The following is a 22032-nucleotide window of genomic DNA, read 5'->3' as shown; positions in this document are numbered from 1 at the left end:
GGATTCCCACAAGTACAGATCTGACCAAAGCGTGAGCATTCCTCTAAAGTCATGCTGCTCATGCCAGGATTGCCAGCAGCCTCTACAGCTACTCATTTCTGTGTTATAAAAATGGTAAAGGACACTCTTATCCAAACCACTTTCCTATAGTGCCTGGGTTAACAAAGGGAACAAGCATTACCACCCTGTGTTGAATGAATGCCATTGACATGGAGATTAAAAAAAAAAAAAGTGTCCCAACACAGGTATTCAAGTCACATGCTTCATTGCAAGAGTCTTTCCTTAAAATATAGTGAAAACTAGGTTACTCCAAGGAGTCCACCAAGTAAAGAGTTTTTAAAGCTGCTTTCTTGGAAATTTGTAAGTGCTTCAGGAAGTGATGATATCATTTTCAAGATTAAATCCACAGCCTTTCTGCAATGTATGTCAAAAGTTCTGAGCAACCAATTGCATTTAGCTCAGGATTTTGTGCAGTGAAATTACTTTGTACCTTCTCCAGGATCAGGTGGACATGTAAGAAGAATAGGTTGCCATTTATTTGATATGATTTATGAGATGTAAGAGGAGCTTTCATGTGTTAACAAATTCTTCCTCTGAAACAATAGTTGGTTGAAAACTTCCCATTAGAAAAGAGAAATCTGACTCTTTTGCACTAAGCCTTTATAAATACAAAAATCTTTAGATAAATGGCAAATGTCTCAAAGAAATAAGACATTTGCCTATTACATGTATTAACACTTTACTATGAATGAGACTATCAGATTATTTTCAAAGAGTAGACTAGCAGGAATGGGACACTGATTAGGGAGATTTTGACAGAGGATGGTGATGATAGTCTGGAGTTGAAGCACTGAAGGCACTGAGGCCATGTAAATATTTAGGTATTGGGGTCTGGAGAGGAAAAAGTTGAGAATGGGTGTGCACCAATAGCAAAACATGCTTCCACTTTTGCATTTACACTTAACATTCATTCTGAATCATATTTCCTCTGAATTATTAAAAATCCCTTATATAGTATTATACCAAACAATAGAAATGAATAATTGTCAAATATAGAGCATGGTAGGTAGTATGTGCTTAACAGATGATGATGGAAGTTGAACTTTATTTAGTTGCTTATCAAGGTATTTGTGTTTCTTTATCTCAACAAAACAACAGACAGGAAAAACTGCTCATCATCACTGATCATCAAGGAAATGCAAGTCAAAACCACGATGACATGCCACCTCACATCTGAGAGAATGGCCCCTGTTAATAAACCCACAAACAACAAGTGCCAGTGAGGGTGTGAAGAAAATGGAATCTTCCTGCACAGTTGGTGGGAATGTAGACTGGTTCAGCCTCTATGGAAAGAAGTGTGGAGATTCTTCAAAATAAAAATGGATTTTGCACATGAACCTCAAGTTTTTTAAATGAGTGGCTCATGAACAAGATCATTAAGAATATATTTTTAGGCGGAAATTAAAACAGAAAGAAGGTATGAGGGTTCTCACCAGCCAAATTGACTGGCACTTTGTCAGTGAAGGAATCACAGTAATGTGAGTTGAGAAAGGTGTGCCTTCCCAAAAATGGTGGAAAGGAGGGCACTTAGGACTGGAAGGTCTTCCTTCCTTTAAAAACTGGATTCCCACAGAATTATTTCTGTAACCTGGTAATTTCACTGCAATAGCTCAATGCATCAATGTAGTTAGAGTGCCTTTGCTTTTAAAAAGCCAGCATTGCCATTAAAACAACATGAATATTACACTTTGGAAAATGAAATATAAACCCTGGAAATGAAAGGAAGTAAAATCAAAATTTTATGTGAAAAAAGCTATCTATACCGAAAGGAATCTACAAATAAACTGGGGAGTACAAATATTTATAAAGCACCTTTGCGATGTGAAAACTACTCTCTGGGCCAAGAAGAGAAGTGATGGATGACCACTTATTTTTAAAAGGATCGTACAGGCAGCTGCAAATGTGCAGAAAAACAATCAGGTTTCAACAAGTCCTCAGCCTTCTTAAAGAAATCAAACAATAGAGTTATTATTTTTCCAGTCAAGGCTCTTCACGTTATGCTATCTTTATATGTTAAGACATAATTTTTAAGGTAAATAAGCAGTTCCATTAGGCTTTCTGGTTTCTCTAATTTCTTTATGATGTCTGAGGCCCAGTGAGGAAGCAATTTATTACTGAGATTCCTCCCCTAATGAACATTAGATTTCTTAGCCCCTGGCTGGCGAAAACATCCATGCTAAACAATAAATCAATGTCTCCATATCCTTTCACATAGTGTGCATGATCCACCCTGTGGAGTAAGCATAGCTAGGAGTCAATCAATCCTCATTATTAGAAGCTTCTGTATTTGCAAATTTTCCTACTCATTAAAATTTCTCTGTATCTCTAAAATAATTTAGAGATAATTTTGGCAATAATTTTATGGTCATTTGTAGACATACAGAGTGGCAAAATACTGGAGTGTTATAATGTACACATTCCTGGCTGAGGTAGAAAACTCTGCCTCCTTATTTCAGCTCTCAGATGATGAACAAGTGTTCTTTGTATGGTATATTTAGTTCTAGGTTTCCCCCATCTTTGTGCATTTTGTTGGTGATTTTGCTGTTTAAAATGACCTCCAAGTGTAGTGGTAAGGTGCTATCTAGGGTCCTAACCACAAGATGACTGTGTTATGCCTACAGAGAAAATGTGTATTAGATAAGCTCTGTTCAAACCTGAGCTACTGTATGTTGGCTATAAGCCCAATGTTAATGAACCAACATCATGTATTTAACAAGGTGTCTTTAAACAGAAACATGTCAAAAACAAGGTTATGTATCAATTTGTTCAACAAAAAAGTTATGACCAGGGGATTACCAAAATTATTTCCCCTAGAAGCAATGTGTGTGTGTATGCTAATTTGGTATTTGCAGTGACTTTATAGAGCAAACTACTGTGAGTTATGAGACTCTTACATAGTGCTTTGTGTCTTTTTTTTTTTCAGATGAGAAAACTAAGACCCGGAGAAATTAAATTATCAATATTTTGTCCCAGGTCATCCAGTTAGGAGCAGAATGAAGACTAAAGTTGAGGTGTTTTATTATATCCAAGTCCACTGATTTTTTTTTTTTTTTTGCTCTCATGCCTCCTTTCTCCAATCACATCTAGGTTATGAATAAAGAGAAAGACTTTCCTTTCTTCATTGCATGGGATGTCCATAGCATCCTCCTACCCAGAGCACTATCTTTTAAGGTATTTCTTTTAAGGTGTTTAAAGCAGAAATGGAATTTTGAAACTGAGGTAAAAATCTACTTAACAATTGAATTTTGATTGTATAGTTAATTGTTTGGGTTATGATGACTCATGAATATAAGCTATAAGGAGGGATGGAGATTAAACTGTACTGAGTGTTCCCTCTGTGGAAGGCAATTGAGAAATTTGCATATTTTATCTTATCTAATAATAAGTCAGTGTGTGTTTTAGCAAATTACCTATTAACTTTTAGGAAAGATTGTGGTCTCTATAAAAAAAATCTCTTTTTTAAGAAATAAGCCTAATAAGTGCGGGCAAATCTCTAAAGAATACAGTTATGAGATCCAAAACTTATGTGACTCATTCCTATTAGAAGAGCTGAAAGTAAAATAAATAAAAAAACAATGACAATACCAAGTTCTGGCAAGCATGTGGAACAACGGAAATCTCCACACTTTGCTACAAAAAGTGTTATAACCATTTTGGGTTTTTTTGTTGATGTTTAATTTTTGATTCAAGTGACATTGGTACATAGTCCTATGTAGGGTTCAGATATACAGCATTATAAATCAACATGCATATGCATTATGTTCACCACTGAAAGCCTAGTTTTATACTTCACTATTCAATTGACTTCTTTTACCTGATTTGACCAGTTCCCTTCCTGGTTCCTTTACTATCCCCACTTTGAAAACAGTTTGACATTTCTTATAAAGTTAAACGTACACTTCATATGTGACAAAGTAATCCCACCTGTAGATATTTACCCAAGGGAAATAAAAATATGTGGGCATACAAAGACCTGTAAGCAAATATTTATAGCAGCTTTATTCTAAATTAACCCAGACTAGAAACAACGCAAATGTCCATTAATGGGTGAGCTAGCAAACAAGTTGTGGTAGAACCATGTAATGGAATCCTACTCAACCAATGAAAAGAGCAAACTACTACTACTGTCTATGACAAGCATGCATCACAGAAGTACTATGCTAAGTGAAAAAGGCAAAAAATGCTACAGGCTATATGCTCTATTGGAAGACATTGTAGAAAGGACAAAACTTCAAGAACAGAAATCAGCTGAGAGATCAGGAGTTACAGGAGGATTGATAATGAAGGAACACAGTGGAATTTTCTGGGATGGTGAAATTTTTAAATATTTAATGTGAAATATTTAATGTCTTGATTGAAACAAATTATAAAAATTTATCAAATTAGATAAAGCAGTTGGGTAGACAATCAGGAAATGGAGACATCATTTAAAGTGTGTTTAAATTTAGAAAGAAAAACAAGTCATCTTTTTCTTCTTCAAATTAAGCTATAATTACAAAAGAACATTGACCAGCTATCTGAAAGTAATGTTAATGTAGGTCTCTCATTTAGCTTCAGGGTACTGTTGGAGGATAACATATTGCCTTAGAGGGGGACTCTGAAAAGTCAAAACCTGCCTAAGATGCCTTTGAAGAGACAAAAGGTAAGATATCTGTGGATAATCTAGACAAAAGTTTTCCTGTTTGAAACGAAGCTAGTCATTTTAAATCAATGGATCTAAAGATGATTTCATAACTAGCAATATTAATAACAATCTAGGAAATTTCGTAAAGATAACTGGTATAATTATGTTGTCTTGGAAAAAGAAATAAGAATACTGAGAAAGTAAAAAAAAATATTTAAATGTTTACATTTAAATGTCAGTAAGACTTGAATCGTTAGAAGTTGCTTCCTAATTTTGTTAGCCCACAACAAAATGAAACTTTTATAAACAAGATGACAAAATTGATCCTAAAAGTAATACACTCCCATTTCTAATGAGTCCAAGGAGCAAAATCACTTAGGAGTGACCCACACTGCTGCCTTGGAAGAGATAGTGCTCCCCACTTCCAAGGACAGAGGACTCAAATAGTTGATCTCTAGTCAACAGTTGTGCCTTTTCTAGCGGCACATCTGCCTGTTTGGATGATGGTTTCAGATCTGACTATTTTTTTGCCTTTCCTGACTCTTTTGTTTGCCTACAGCATCCTTTACAAATAAAGTTAGCTTCAAAAGCCTGAATGTTTTGCTTGCTTAATTAGGTGTGCTCATGGAGAGCTGATAAAAAAGTGGTAGGAAATGAGCTGTTTTTACTGCTACAACAGCACTTCCTTGGCAACTATGAGAGGACTCTCTGGGAAGGTCGAGTTCACAGTGCCTGAAATCTCCATAGAAGTGAGAGACTATAAGGAACATTGTGATTCCCTAAATGATGACACTTATTAGTTAAAAACCAACAGAAAAACAACATAAAAAACAACAAAAAACACAGGTTCTACACTGGAATTTGGTCTGTAGAGAGGGGCTAAGCAGAAAGACTCCTTGCCCCTTGTGACCTATATCATCCAATGACCCAGATATTGACTGGCCAAATAGATGGAAATTGCTTACCCCATTTTATGTTTTGTTACATGCTTTGATAATATCATCATGTTAATAAGGGTTCATGATTTTTCTTTGTAGTCATTTTCATAACAATGATATTTTTGAAGGGAGAAAATGAGTTCAGATGACAGTGGTAAAGGCATCCATTAATATAGTACACTATGAGTAAAATCTAGTTAGTGTGTCTTTAATGTTCTGGGAGAGCCCTGGTTTACAAACATGCTCACTGTATCTTCAAACATATCTTCCTATTTATCTTGTATTCTGATTTGCAGTTAGAAAAATGTACTCACCCTCCACAGATAACATATTTGAAGAAATTCGGAACATGAAGAATTTTTTAAAATAAACACTTGTGGAAGATAAATAACACTTGTGGATAAAAAACATTTGTGGAAATGCCATAAAAATTTTGCAGAATGACAGAGAAGGCCCTATACACAGTCTGCTCAAGTAAAATAAATTCCAAGCAAAATAAACCTCCTTTTTCTCTATACCCCAATTCAACTTTATCCATTTCTTAGCCATAGCATTTGTTACACTGCATTATCCTTTTGCTAGGATATAAACTCCACTGGGACCATAACCATTTTTCTCCTTTATATCTTTCCTCCTATTATAATATTAGGTGCTTATGATTATTTTTTTCCATAAGAGATAAGAAATTTCACAAATGCCTTCTCCAGAGATATAATTACATGACTGTCAAGGCATAAACTCAGCATGATGGCAAAGCCAAAGCCAGGGTGATGAGTTTGGCCTGATCCATCTTTGTCCCAAGAGGCCCATTTGTTCCTTAGGGAAATTCAGGGTGAACTCAGCTACAGGGTGGATCTTGATTCTGGTTCTTGGGCAAAGGTCAACTCTGTCTGTCTTGGGCACAGGTCAGCTCTTATAAATGATAACAGGACCAAAACAGGCCCACGCCCTTGGCTAAAGTCAATCTTTTTTATTATTATTGTTACTATTTTAGATTTATTCATGCATCCAAGAACCGGGGTACAGGCTAGATGTGCAGGAGGGTGAGAGGACCCACCAGAGACAGAGTGGGGAACAGAACAGGCAGACTGACTGAAATACATTGCTGTGGGGAGCAGCGGGAGAGACAGGAGAGGTCTGCTGCACCATATGGGTTGCTCCCTGGCCGGGGATCGAACTCGTGCTGTAGAGGCTGTGGACAGCTTCACAGCGCGGCTCTCAACCGCCTGCACCACCAGGGGAGGGCTGCTCAGGTCAATCTTAATTGGCGTTTGGAATAACGAACATGGCCATCTATCACTGCTCAGAAAACTTAGCTTCGCTAAATGACCATTTTATATTAATAGTGATCAGAGAAATTAAAATCAAGATAATAAAATTCCATTTTTTGCCATTTTCAATTAGAAAGAAATGAAAAGGTCTGACCAATGCTAGAAAGCAATGGTCTACAGTACACATTCTCTACAGGAGTGATATTGTTCCTAAGGGAGATGAAGACTTACTTTTATTTATAATCTTTTTGCACAATCTCATGTGTCATATCCTTTTTATTCAACGATAAATATTCTGTTTTTATTTACACACATATTAACAAAAATAAACATGTTCTATGATAATTATAAAAGGATATTTGTTCACATATTTTTCTAATCACTCTTTGATTAGCATTTATACCGTTTGTGTGTGTGTGTGTGTGTGTGTGTGTGTGTGTGGTCTTGAAAGAAGTAATTGATCCAAAATTCTCCTTCAGAATTTATTTCCACTTATCTTTTGCCTGTAGGCAAGACTGTATTTCCAAAGCCATATCCAGTAAATAAGATTATCTATATTTCTCATTTCATGTTTTATTCCACCTAAATGGTTCTTCAAAATGAAAAGGAAAAAAGACAGTAAACATGTTCTATGTACTAATTACCTATTGTTGCATAATAAATTAATCCAAAGCTTAGTGACTTAAACAACAATAGCATTTCTTATTCATGCAATTGCTTTGGATCAGGATCTTAGGAACAGCTTGGCTAGGTAATTATGACTCATGAAATTGCAGTCAAGATATTGGCCAGCCTGTAGTTATCTGAAGGTTTGATTCCGGTTGAAGGATGCGTTTCCAAGCCACTCATGTGGCTAGCACATTTGTCCTAACCATGGACAATAACTCTTAGTACATCAATACATGGAGCTCTCCACAAAACTGCTTGAATGTTCTGATGACACGGTAGCTGTCTTTCTCCAGATTAAGGGATCCAAGAGAAGGAGCAAGATATGAATTACAGCGTCTTTAAGACCTAGCCTCCAAAGTCACACATCTTTATCTACTTCCATAGTTAAACGATACACAGGTCAGTCAAGAGTCAATGTGCAATGGGACGCCACACGGGATCACCAGGAGATGAGGATTGTTGTGAGTTATCTTGGAAACTATACTTCCATATTTAAATTTTCTGCACCATTTCAAAATCAATTACATAATATAAACTATGTTTTCACAGTGTGGTTACGAAGTTTGAGATTTTTCATGGACCTTCTCAAAGACGAATCTGCATGTTTTATGCCTATGGTAGTATTCCCTATTTAATACATCTTAATTCCAACTCAGGCAAAGGTATCTGTCTACATATGTGATTCTTAACTTTTACAGGCTTTAAGTCTTCTTCAAGAATCTGAATTTAAGGACCTATACTCCTGAAAAATGTGCATACCCACAAGTGCACTGGTCTATATATAACTTCAAGGGTTTTATGGACTCTCTGAGCTAAGAGACTCCAACCTACAAGCTAGGTTATGATTTTCATCTGGCTATAACAAATATGTTATAGCTAGTACTCAACAACAGGCTGATGTCCAGTATTAGCTGGAGGTCTGGTTAATACTCTATGTACATCAAAATAACAGAGAACTTTGGCATGAAGTATCAAATTCATCTTTAGTTCTATAATTGTATTTTTCTTGACTGACCTGGTAAACTGTTAACACTTATTCTGGGCTTTCTTGTGTTTGGGTTATACTTAACTGATGTTTCAGGCTAATATTAGGTATTAACTTTAATATATATACACACAAACAGGACTCCCACTAATATCTCATAATGTCACACAACTTTCCAGCTCCAGTTTTAAACACTGCTCACCACCAAACAAGGTTAAGTTAATGGTGAATGCTGCCAGGGCTCCAGCTAGCTGGGAATGACAGTTTGTTACTATAAGGGCAGACAGAAGTTCATCACAAAACTAGGGCTCTCACTAGCTCAAGTTAATTTTTTTTAACAGACATTCACCATGTACTGAAAAATTAGAAGCACAGCTTTTCCAGATTTATAGAACCATAGTAAGTTAGCTAAATTCCTTTTCAACGCTACTCAAACGAGTGCCCCAAGGCTTGGTATTGATTAGTGTATGAAAAGATCATATATTTTTCTCCATGCAAAGTAAACTTCAGAATCATCAATAATGATTGTTTAATATACAGATTACCAGATCTATTAAATCAGAATCTGCTGTGAGGGTAGCAAAGCTAGATGCAGTGAAAGCAAAGAATTCTGCATACTTAACAGATTCACTATGTCAGTGGTTTTCAAAACGTGTTCCCAGGACCAGTAGCACCAGCAGCACCTGGAAACCTGAGAGAAATATAAATTCTCTGGACCACCTGACCTCAGACCTACTGGATCAGAAACTCTGGCATGGGCCCAACATTTTGAGTTTTCATAAGCCCTCGGAGTGATCTGGGTGCTTGCTTCAGCTTGAATAGCACTACACTCACTGATTCCTTACTCCTATAGTCTGAGAATTGCCATTTCAGGGCAGTTAAACAGCTGTCTCTCAACAAAACAAAACTCATAGGTTTCTTTTCCTATTTCCATCTAATCCTCTTCCACAGCCAGGCCTTGTGGATGGATGTAGGACACAGGTCTGAGAAAGGAAGAAGGGGAGGTAGGAGAGACACTTTGGATTCAAAACAGATAAATGGGGCTACATGTTTCTCGTCTTAAAAAAAAAAAAGGAACATTCCTACAAAATAAGTGCCTAGAAAGCGACAATCCTAAAAGGATCTTGACTCTGCTAATGCTTATCCTTTAATGCCTTTTAAATTATTTGATAGCATAATTTATGGGTAGTTAACTTTGTGTTAACATCTGTGGTCCCTTTGTGACCTATGACCTTCTAGTCATGAAAAGGAATGTTTGAAATGGATGTTTCCAGTACACCATGATGACCTTACAAATGACATGTGAGCCATAGGTTATGACGACTTTGGAAAACATTACAGTAAATACTTGTTGCCTTAGTATTCTGACATAAGTGAAAACAGATGTTTGAATTGAATGGCTGCTTAAGAACAAGTGTTATGTAACTCAATTTAGTTGAAAACTTTAGGGTGAGGCATAAAACTTAATGGTGTTCTTTGTAAATATCTGAGAAAGGCACCTGAAATTATTTGGAAAAGCACTGACATGTTAATGAAAATGGGTTTTCTTGCCAAGAGTATATAGAGAAGGAATTTTGATGTGAGTACAAAATACTGTTGCTTCATTAAGTGATTCAAGGATAGTTTTTACTAGTCATTCTGGTAATTCAGTTATAATATCAATATTTATAATGTTTTATCCTGTTCCCAAAACAGGATAGTAAAAATAACCACTTGCTACAGTGAAAAACTGTTCAAAAAGTGTTTTGCAACCAGACTGTTCTATATAAGGGCAAAACCCTAAAACACAGTAATGCCAGTATGCTGATCAATCAAAACTTAGAGGTACATCACACCAAATTTAATGGGTTTCTAGAACTTTCTTCTATTTCATATTTATTTGGTTTTGATTTGTATTACAGGGAGAATCAACATAATGATAAAGTGTGCACAGATGTGCGTAAGCATACACATGTTTCTGGAAACCTAATTTCATGTCTCTTCCATTGGTCATTGTTATGGTAGGTCATAGTCATACAGTCAACAGACTATATAAAGTTTCTATGACAGAGATGGTAGAGGAGCTTCCTGGAGCATGGATCATAACTTGAAAAAGACATGAAAGCAGAAAGAGGAAGCTTGTACAGAAAGAGTGAGAGGGAAATTTGGAAGTCATCTGTTGTGTGTAGCAAAGAAAATGGTGAGCCAGAGAAATAGAGATCAAAGAGGGAGGCTGGTGTGTTGAAATGGTATTAAAACCTGTAACTGATCCAGTTGCCAATAAAAAGATCATGTTTTGTAGGGACACTTTATACAAAAACTTGGTTTCATAGAAATGTTGGTTAGCATTAATGAAGAGAAGCATGGCTCTTGAACTTAAGATCCAACTCAGTGAGTCACTGGAAAACAGCAAGAATCTCTCTGCAAGTTGTTCACAATATCAAGCTCCAACAACTACAATGGAACAAAATTCCAGGAATAGAAAAGTAACCTTACAATGTAACACTGTAAAATCTGATTTTTATGATGCATATGTTGTTGCCATACTTTAAGAGACATAACAACCTACACCATCTTTAAACCCATATAAGTATGAACCACGGTGTGAATATATCATGGCTGGCCAAATCTGATCTGCACAGGGCTTATCAGATGCATGTAAATATGTGCCTTTTTGTAAGACCGTTGATGCCAAGATAAATGAGTGGGAAACCATATTTCAACCCAGAGGAACATTTAGCATGACATAGAAACACCCACTCCTGCCTTGAAGAAAATATAAAGTAGACATTATCATCCAAATGTATGACTCCTACTGTATTTAGACACATGAAGACTAAACTGTGAGGCAAGAAGGGCAAAAGTGGTGAGCAGAAGAGATCAAAGGTGGAAGCCAGGAGAAACTCCTGCAGACTCTACGGTGTTGAGAGAAGAAAGAAGGAGCAAAGGAGGGAAGAAGGAAAGAAAAGGAGGCTTAAGGGAAAGGAGGAGGAATAACAGTAAAAGAAAGGGCAGAAAAGCAGTCTTGGTAGGTAACTGATGAAACCAACCCAGTACCTGAGAATGGGCCACACACACATTAGCAGGGGTCCAGGGGAAAGACAAGCTACAGGGAACTACATCCCAAGGACATAAATTACTCTGAGCAGGACCTTCTGAAGCCCTTCAGGGAGAGCTGGATAAGGCATAAGAGTGGGATGCAGATGACAAGAATTAAGGTACATATACACAATGGAATATTACTCAGCAATCAAAAAAGATAAATTCATACAATTTGCAGCAACATGGATGGCGCTGGAAGGGATCATGCTCAGCGAAATAAGCCAGAAAGAAGAAGAAAAATACCAGATGGTCTCACTCATAACAGGAATCTAGAAAACCTAAATAAGGGACCAGGACAAAGACTAATTATAATAAAGTAAAAATCAAAACCTGCAAGCAACTATAAACCAGAGACACACTATGGGGGGGGGGGGAAGGAGTAGGATCAAAACAAGGGAGGGGGTGGGAATTGTATGGGGACTATAACCAAGATGAAAATGCATACATTGTGCAAAAATGAAAAATGATGTAAAAAATATATAAAATTAAATAATAAATAAATAAAAAGAATTAAGGTTCAGGAAGCTATGATGTGACAGTTCCTCAGCTCCCTCTTTCTTGGAGAAGAAAATCTGATGTTCAGTGTGGCCAAGACACTCACCCATGTCCACATTTACTCCTGCACTTCACCCACTAGCCCCTATTACTATTATTCAATATTTGCCTTTCCAATTCATAATGAAACTACAGAGTATGACCAATATCATTTTCCTCTAATTCTAGTAAAAACATGAGTAATTAGGGAGTTATTTTCTGACAACAGGATCATTAGCACGTTTGGAGATGATGCGCCAGGAGAGGAAGAGAGAGGCTGCTCCTCAGATCGTCTGACTTCTTGTCCTAAATCACTGGCTGCAGATGCATTGACTCCCTTTGGGAAAGTTAAAGGAGAGGGAAACTGTCCTGTATCCGGCAAGTCTGTAGCAGGACCGATTCCAGGGTTCTCTGCCAACATGACTTCGGCAACTGCCCAGACTCCTTCAACGACAGACTCTGCCGCTCTCCGAGAAGGGAGGTCACACATGCCCACATACACGTGTGCACAGTGGACTCTCAGTGGGGCCTTGGAAAACCAGAATGTTTTCTTATCAGCTAAGAAAATGAAAAAAAAAAAACAATCAAAACACCAAAGGATGGCATTGAAAGAGAAAGGAAATGTGAAACTCCACTCTGCCTTCTGCTCAGAAACCAAGCACTTCTAGCAAGGGGTTGACTATCCACTCAGAGAGGAGAGACCTTTCATTTAATCAGAGATGCAATGGAATATATTTCAAAACTATCTCAACTGATAAGCCACAAATTGATAATTTGTGCTCACAAATTATCCTTAATGCAAAACAGAAAAAAGATGTACCAGCATGTATGTGACATGCAGTTAAAGGATTTTGTTTTCTTTTAGTAATGGAATCTTTTCCCCAATGCATTCTTTAATATTCACACCAATACAGATAAATATGTTACTCAAATAAAAGCAGAACCCCACTCACTACGCTTCCTTTGCTCTCCCCAATACTTTTTCCTGTAGTCTCCCTGCCCTAAGATGGAAGAGCAGCCCTTTGCAAGCATCCACCACCAGTCAGGGAAATAGACTGGGCTGTTGTCTTGCCAGAGGGAGTTTGGTAGGGGTCCATGGAAAGTGAGAGCCAGACCCCAGGTGAGTGGCCAGGAAAGGTTATAGAAGATGGACGAGCCCTCCTCTCCAAAAACAACATTCTGTTTCCTCTTAGTAATTAATCTTGGGGAGCCAGTGCAGACAGAAACAAGGAAGAGCCAGTTTTATCCTATGTGGACTTCTTAGTGCTTTCACACCACCTAAGTTCTGGCCCCAAGGGCTGCCTGTGGTCTGGCCACACAGCTACTCATGCTGGGAAGGTCCTCACCTCTCAGCCATTAGCCTCCTTGCCAAGACTTGCATTTGTCTTTCAGGCTTCCCCTAGAATGCCTTATGCTCTTATCATTCTTGATCCCTTCAGTCTAGGTTGTCTTTTTGGTTGTTCTCAAAGGTCTTTGTGCTTCACCAAATTGTAAGGTGATTCTCAGTTTATTATCATTATCCCTTTCCATCCCTGGCTCCTTCATTAAGGTGGTCAGCTCCCTGAAGACAAGTGCCAAGCCATGTCCTCTCAGCCTCATATTCTGCACATACATGGAATATAATTTGTTGCTTTTACAAACTTGCATATCTTTGCCCAGAACAGGGAACTGATAATTCATAGAAATCAAGTTTATTTATTTATTTTTTTTGCTATTTGCTGACTGTGTGACTTTGGGCAAATCACTTAGACACTCTGAGGTACAATTTTGTGCTGTGTAACTTAAGAGTACTAAATAACCTGCATTTCAGGGGAATTTTGAGAATTTATTTACATTTTCTATTTTAAAACTATTTGGCCTTAAGGGCCTCTCTGTTGGTGCAAGGGGTTAAGACTCAACCTATGAAGCAATCCACAGCCACTGAAGCACGAGTTCGATCCCTGGCCAGGGAGCTACCACATGGTGCAGCAGGTATCTCTGACTCACCCACTGCTCCCCTCAGCAGTGTATTTCAGTCAGTCTGCCTGTTCTGCTCCCCACTCTGTCTCTGGTGAATCCTCTCACCGCCCCTACACCTCTGGCCTGTATCCCAGCTCTTGTATGCATAAATAAATAAATCCTAAAAAAAAAAAACTATTTAGTCCTAAAGTACCACAAGCATAAATCTTAAAAAAAAAAAACCCAACTATTTAGCCCTAAAGTACCACAAGCAATATGAGCTCAAAGAATGTGATCTATGATAATAAGTTATTAATACCTATCAGAGTTATTGCTATTATTATCATCTGCCCCTAAGTTTTTGGTTCTTGGAGTCAGATTTTCTTCCCTGCCAGGTAAGAATCTGAGGCAAAGAACCAGCTGTCTTTTTTCTCTATGTAAGCCAAGAATTACACCCAAGAGCCTCATGCCCTTAGGCCATCTAATTACACTAGTATCTTGAATGTTCCTCTGTGGTTTTCCTCACACACGTCTCAGGAGGGCTGATAAAGTTGCCTAGAAATAGTAGCCTTTGCCTTCTGGCTGATTACAATCTTCCCTACAGAGGCACTTCTACAGAGAGGCCCATCAAGCCCCTCCTGTCCCATTATAAGCTTTCATTATGAGCTTTGTTGGCTCCCTTCACTACAGATTGTTCCCTGTGGTTTTGATTTTAGCCTGTATGCCAGGAAAAAAAGAAAAGTTATCTGGTGCCAAGAGTAAAGATTCTGAGAGGTAGCTCCAGCACCAGGGCTTTCATAGGTGTAAAACAATGTGGTAATTCTTCTCTAGGGCTTGTGTGTTACAGCCTAATTCTCCTCCTAAAAAACAAGTTTAAGAGGCTCTCTTTTGCAGGCTCAATGAGGTTTTTACCAAACCCCAAGGAAAATATGATCCTCAGGCCAATGTGCAGCTTTCCAAGATAAAAAGCAATGTTTGATCTTGCAGGTTGACAATAGTGAGGACACAGTAGAGCCCTCTGTCAACCTGGAGAGCAATGCTTGCCAACCTTTCTGACCAGGACATGCCACCTCATTTGCTATCCTCTGAGAAGTTTGTGTGATGGTTTGGACATAAGATCACATGTTATTTGGCATGCCTATTTTTAAAATATCCACTTTTCTGTGACCCAATAAACATTTACTAGATACCTTTTATATGGCAGACGCTTTACTAAAAGTTTTACATCTTTTATCTCATTTAATCTAAAAGTAAATGAGATAGTAATCATTATTATATTATATAAATTAAATTATTTGCCAAAGAACAGTCAGATTAAGAGAGAGAGAGAAGAGAGCCATTAATAATCATCTGCAACTTTAGGCTTTTAAAAAGGGAGATTGGGGCCTCCTTGGTGGCGCAAGGGGTTAAGACGCAACCTATGAAGCAATCCACAGCCTCTGCAGCACAAGTTCGATCCCCAGCTCACCAGGGAGCAATCCACATGGCACAGAAGACCTCTCCTGACTCACCTGCCACTCCCCTCAGCAGTGTACTTCAGTCATTCTGCCTGTTCCGTTCCCCACTCTGTCTCTGGTGAATCCTCTCACCCCCCCCACATACCTCTGGCCTGTACCCCAGCTCTTGTATACATAAATAAATCTTAAAAAAAAAAAAAAGGGAGATTGTTCCAATAGTCTTACTTTCTTTAACAAAGTGTGTAACCAGGTATGCAAATAGTCAGTAGACAGGTACCAAGTTACTTATTTTAGAAGTAATTAGTCCTTTAATAGCCAACTATATGTATATATAAATATAAATATATACACACACAGCTAACTATACATACATACACTGAAGTGCACATAATGGGTATGTTCTTGGGAAAATGTGATGATTAAAATGATGCTTAAGACTTTCATAAGTAACTCAAGAAAAGGGTAGCATTCACACATACACTACAGACCTTGACTGCTGGGATTTGGGCTAGGAATATCTGTTCACAGTTCAGGAAAAGGGGTTGAACAGGATTTCAAGTGAGAAGTCCAGAATCCAGTCCTGGTTCTGCAATAAATGTGGGTGAGTTACTAAACCTCCCTGCCTTTGGGTTTCTCAATTTGTAAAATAAGTGGTTAAGTTATATCAGTGGTTCCCAAATATTGACCTGTGATGTTTTCATCAGTCTGTGATCAAATGAGAAAATAAAAACAGTGAAACTAGCTATGTAAACTCACTTTATAAAATGTTAAAATCTAAGCTGTTAAAGTGGCTAGAATTTATAAACAATGGGAATTTTTTTCTCCCTTTGAACATCCTCACATGGTAAATTCAAGCATGCCCTTACAATGGAACCCTGATATTAAGAAAGAGATATCTGGTCCATAAATACAAGGATCTGGGAACCACTTAACTAATATCCATTCCAGAGTTCCAAATTCTATCCTCTTTTATTTTCCACTTGGTGAACTCTTCATTTTATTTTATTTTTAAATTTATTTTCCCTTTAGCTAATATTAGGACACCTCCATCAGGCCACCTTAGTGCACCCACCATCAAATCACCCATTGTCCACCTTCCCAGTCCATTGTGATTCCCTCCCTCTGTGCTTGCCCCTCACTTCTCACCCCTCCCCATCTTGGTGCTTCAGGTCTTCAGTCAGCGGTCAAGGGTTAGTTTTTAAGTTTGTTTTTATGTGCATTTTAAAGATTTATTTATTTATACAAGAACTGGGGTACAGGTCAGAGGAGCGGGAGGGTGAGAGACTTCACCAGAGAGAGCAGGGAGCAGAACAGGCAGATGGACCAAAGACACTGCTGAGGGGAACAGCAGATGACAAGGCAGGAGAGGTCTGCCGCACCACGTGGGTTTCTCCCTGGCTGGCCGAATCCAGTCAGCGCTGCAGAGGCTGCGGACAGCTTCCCAGCACAGCGCTCAACCCGCTGCCCCACCGGGAAGGCCCTAAGTTTGTTTTTATGTGCCTCTTAGTTATTCTATAGATTTCTTCATTTTATTAATTATTATAAAATAAAAATTATTTTACTTTATTTTCTTACATCATTGTTCATTTTTGGTTTCTCCCCTCAGGTGCGGCCCCATAGTTCCCCCCCCACCACCACAGTACCCATGATCCATCACCACAATTCCTTTTAATGACAAATGCTATTTAACTCTAATGTAGGAGGAAAGAAGAAAAGGAAAACTTCATTTATTCCTTCTTATTTAGCTCAGCAATTCCCCAAATGTGTTCTATGAAAGACAAGCCCTTAGCAACGTAGTCCACTAGGAAAATGTTCCTTAGTCAAATAAGCGTGGGAAACCAGAGGTTTAAAAAGTTGGACAGATTTCTTCATAGAGAAACTTTCAGAACCTGAAAAATTCTAAGGTCTGCTGTGACACTCCCAAAATAGGCAAAACATGAAGTTCCCCAAATTACTGATGGGGAGCAGATGTTTGCCCCAACTCCTTTTTGAGGATAGTATATGTATTTCTGGAATATATTTTAAGAAAAGCAACTTCAGCTAAAAGGAGTTGCTCAATAGTTACCACAATAAGGAATAAAAAGCATTAGAGACAAGAGGAATTACCATTTATTTTGATGAAATAATTATTTTAATTTGATATTTTCCCTACAACAACAATGGATATTTGTTAAAATTATAAAAAAAAAAACCCTAGATCCAAACACTTTACAAGAAAGTATAATGAACTAGAGAAATATTTTGTGACCACTATTGACAACTTGTTTTTGTTTTTACCAGAACAAGGGAAAATTGTGTCAAGAGATTTATATCCAGTGCTGCAACATGATAATTAAAATGGTTAGAATTTGTAGAAGTTTGCAGTAAGAAAATTATGGCTATCATCCTTGCATAGCGAATACAGGTAAAACATAACCATCTAAAGGCATTATTTCTCAGAAGGCCTGAGAAAACCCCAGACTTCTCTCGAATGATGTGTCCATATTTCAGCAGCAGGCAGCAGGAACAATTGATTCTGAATATTTGTGGCTTGTGATTTATTGAAGTAATTGTACTGTGATCACGAAGAAAATTCTTGATAGAAGAAAAAGATCTAAGAGCATGTGCTAATTTTTAGTTTTCTCCGCATAATTATCTGATCAGAGTTGATAAGGCTTCTTTAGCCCTTTTTATTGCTTTTTTATATCTGTGAAACATCAACAAGTCAGACTCTTCAGCCTTCACACTTTGGGTTCAAGTTTCACTCAACACACAGAGGAGAGAACATTTTTCACTTGGTACAAGATGACCCTGCAGCAAATCCTCCCAAGAGAGAACTAGGAAGGCTCTTTGGGGTATTCTGACACCCCAACCTTTCTTCCTGACTGTGCACACCCAGTTTCTGACAAGTCCATTACCGCCAACATTTTCTGGCATAACTATATGGTAAGTTCCAGCCCATTTTTTTATAATCCTGCTGACTACAGCAGTCCGCAACTATAAAAAACCTTTATAGACCTGGAGTTGGCTTGGAAAACGTCTCTGCAAAGGAACAGAAAAGCTCATACCACATATGTGTTCAAGGAGAGAGAAGTAAATTCTTGTTTTTGTGCTGATGGGGTCAAGAGATTATGTGGAGGATCTAAATTTAGAAATTTTAATTTTCTTCTAAAGACATTTGTAAACCAAATACCAACACTAAAATGAAAGCAGTTTAGCCAGGAAAAGGGGGAGTGTCCAGTCCAGTAGATTAAACCTTCTCCCAAACTCCACTGGAGAGACGTGTCTACGAACTAGCACATGACCCTACTTTGGTGTCGCTGCCAAAAATCCCTCAACCTCCAAGTTGAAAGGTATGTGTGAGGTTTACACCAAAGGCTCCAGGTTTCAGAATTAGCTCCTTCACAGCCTTAAACTAGTATTCATTTAGGCTTGGGGAAAGTGGATTAAAAAGACCAAAATCTATTTTTAACAGATAATACCCATTTGATTCAATAAACAAATGATTCAATAAACAAATAACATAGTTTAAAGCTATGCCATTCAAATTACTGTGAACGTCTGCTAAACCCAGTAAGAAGTAGGTTTTCACTTTTGCAATTAAGAGCTCCAAGTGCAATGTAAATAACAGAAGGGAAAAAAAGTACAAGTTTAAGCAACTCTTTCACACATTTGAACTTTGACTCTGCAACATATCTCTATTCCCCCACATGGTAAAAACAGATCATATATTATATCAACATTTAAAAACTATCTCTTAAAAATTATTTTAAAAAAACACAAAACATCAGAGCTACTTGCCTTTTGGCAATTTCTGTGCATTTCCCAGGGCTAGTGCAATACTTCCACAGAGAAGTAGACACCCCAAGCTGGAGAGCATGTTGCATTTGCCACCTCGCCCAGGGAGTGATGCTCGTGGATGTCCCGCAACCCTGGAGCTGCATTTAAGTGGACTGTCTCCCAGTGACAGAGGCGGGCGGCTGCACTTAGCTGTGCCGTGGGCTTACTCACAGGGGGTGGAGACAAAATGACATCACACCCTTTCCCACACATACCGTAAAAAAAGGCACACAGTAAAAACATATCATCACATTTCCCTCTGCTAAGCTGTAACTGTCTACTCTTCCCTTTGTGACATAAAAATTAAATTACGGTCAATCTGTTTCTGTGAAAGAAAAAGTATTTAGGCAATTTTGAAACACTGGATGAGACTATTTCTAAAAATCCAGAAAAGATATACTTCAAAACACTGAAATATTAAAAATATAAAGTAAAATTGTATTAGAAAGGAAACTGTTTTTAATTATCTAGTAATTGAATCCAATTCTTTTAAATGGGAGTAAACTCATAAAAATACATTTTGAACCATTCTGTAGTTCCAATATTAGAGGAAACTTTTATGAGTGTGTGTACACACACACACACACACACATACACACACCATACCAGTCAGTCGTCCATACATATGAATGTAAGATATAGACAAATCATCACTAATAAAACCCCAGCTCTGGGGCAGCCTATAATAGTCTCTTTACCTACTTTACTGCATTTTAATCTTCACAATAGCTATACAGGAGATATACCATTATCCCAATTTTATCAGGGAGAAAAACTGAGACTCGGAATAAGTTTCCTGAACAAATCCACGTATTCTAATGGTTAATAATTTAGGTGAGTACTGGAGCAGAAGTGACTAGGGTTTCAATTTGGATACCCTGCGCCCTTGAAAAAAAACTCCATCAAAATTTCATCAAAATTGATTACATTTAAATACATGTTTCATACTAGGCACTGATCTGATCTATCATTTCTCAAAATAACCTAGGAGGCAGGCATGATTATCACCCCCATTTACATTCCACAGGGCTTAAGTGAAAGTCCCTAGGTCAAAATGCTAGTAAGCAGCAGAGTTGGCATTTGAACCAGGCAATTGAACTCCAGAGCCTCCATTCTTACCTTAAATACTAAAATGAAGATGATAGTACCAATTTCACACATTTGCTAAATATATTTTGGGGCAGTATTTAGCACAGTGTCAACAATAATGACAGTTACAAATGCCCCAGTGAAGCAGAACTGGGATTCCAACCTGGGCACACCTACCTCTAAAGCCCAAGTATATCCTCACTCCCCCTGCCTCACTGGCCCCAAATCTAGGCATTGCTGAAATGACCGATAAAGTCCTGTAAATGTTGTCTGTACATCTGTAATGACTCTTTGAAAATAATTTACTACATGGGTTGCTGTAGTTGAACCAAAACAGTAAGAGGGAAATGAAATAACTCTGGTCAATCGAAATTCTAGTCAAAAAACTTACCAAAAGCAAAATTGAAGAGACAGCCCCATCTTTCGAATAAAGCGTGAGAAGGCACATTGTTAAAGTCATTTGGAGTTGGCTGATCTAGCTCTCACCATAGGAATGCTCTGGCACTCACTACGGAAGGGATTGGGTTATTTAACAGGTCTTTTTCATCTCTAATTTTTCACTTGAATAAGCAGCTCTCTCAACCCCGAGTTTGGAAGTTCATTCCAGCTGGCACGCTGACTCTGCCTCTATAAGTCATTGCCATCAAGTGAAGCCGTGAGGCCACTGTACTAGCAAGAAGTGACGAGTTTTGTGAGGGGAGGGGGAAACAGCATAAATATTGAAAAGAAGGTGGTTCTTCAAAACAGTGTCAGGGGCCGGCCTGAGGTAATGGAATTCGGCAATCAGCCTCTGCTGGCTGAGCTGACCAGCTAAGTCCAGTCTATGTTTTATTTTGCAGTTTGGAACTGATTGGAGGCTAAATAATAGGGGGCCAATCTTTGGTCATTTTGTCAGAAAAATATGATTGTTACCTGAGATAGCAATGAGCTTTCAGTAAAGACACTGAAAGTACCAGAATTGTCCTCAGAGCAGGGAAGAGGCACATCCTAGAGAAACAGACTAAGTCAGAGGAAGGAGGCATTTCATCTTCTTAATGGACAAAAAGTTTTCTGGTGTGTCCGTCACAGCCCAAGCAGAAGGTAAACAAGTACTCCAGAAGAGCTACAAGTGCCTTGCGACATGGAATAAAACTGCTGGACTTTGGGAATTTAATCACTAAAAGATTTATGATCATTTTTCAAGGAAGAATTACCTCTGACCCATGACATTGCAGATGATGACTATATAGTTACTTGCACATCTCTGTTAAGTTTCTTAGGCTATCATGAAACCCTGGTTCAAATGCCTATTCAGGCATTTGTGTCTACATTTATCTGGGAATATAAAATTCAAAATTCCTCATATTTGTGAGATTTTAGAACTAAATTAACGGTCACCAATTTTTTGAGAAACCTTGTTTTAAACATTTGTTCAAACCTATAGAAGGGGTGCAAACGTTCATGTAAAGCCTGGACTCTAGATGATATCAATGTGTCAGTAGAGATTCATCAGTCTTAATACACCACTCCTGTGGAATGTTGGTATATGGGTATATTGTCTGCCCCTGCATGTGTGGGGCAGGGGATA

The 22032-nt window shown here is 38.0% G+C and overlaps 1 protein-coding gene across 2 annotated transcripts in view; it reads right to left on the bottom strand.

Moving 5' to 3' along the window:
• The window catches only part of ABI3BP (ABI family member 3 binding protein), a 209935-nt gene extending 190409 nt beyond the window's left edge, over positions 1-19526 (bottom strand). For both annotated transcript variants that reach the window (XM_037525650.2, XM_054700654.1), the window contains exon 1: positions 19338-19526. In XM_037525650.2, the coding sequence (XP_037381547.1) occupies positions 19338-19416 (79 nt within the window). In that variant the 5' untranslated portion in view covers positions 19417-19526. The remainder of the gene's footprint in view (positions 1-19337) is intronic.
• Between the last annotated feature and the right edge of the window lie 2506 nt (positions 19527-22032).

This window comes from Talpa occidentalis, unplaced genomic scaffold (genome assembly GCF_014898055.3).
Source record: "Talpa occidentalis isolate TD23 unplaced genomic scaffold, MPIMG_talOcc4v2.1 talOcc4.4, whole genome shotgun sequence".
Taxonomy (NCBI): Eukaryota; Metazoa; Chordata; class Mammalia; order Eulipotyphla; family Talpidae; genus Talpa; species Talpa occidentalis.
Note: the sequence above shows the minus strand (reverse complement) of the source record. Positions and strands in the feature narration are given on the sequence as shown.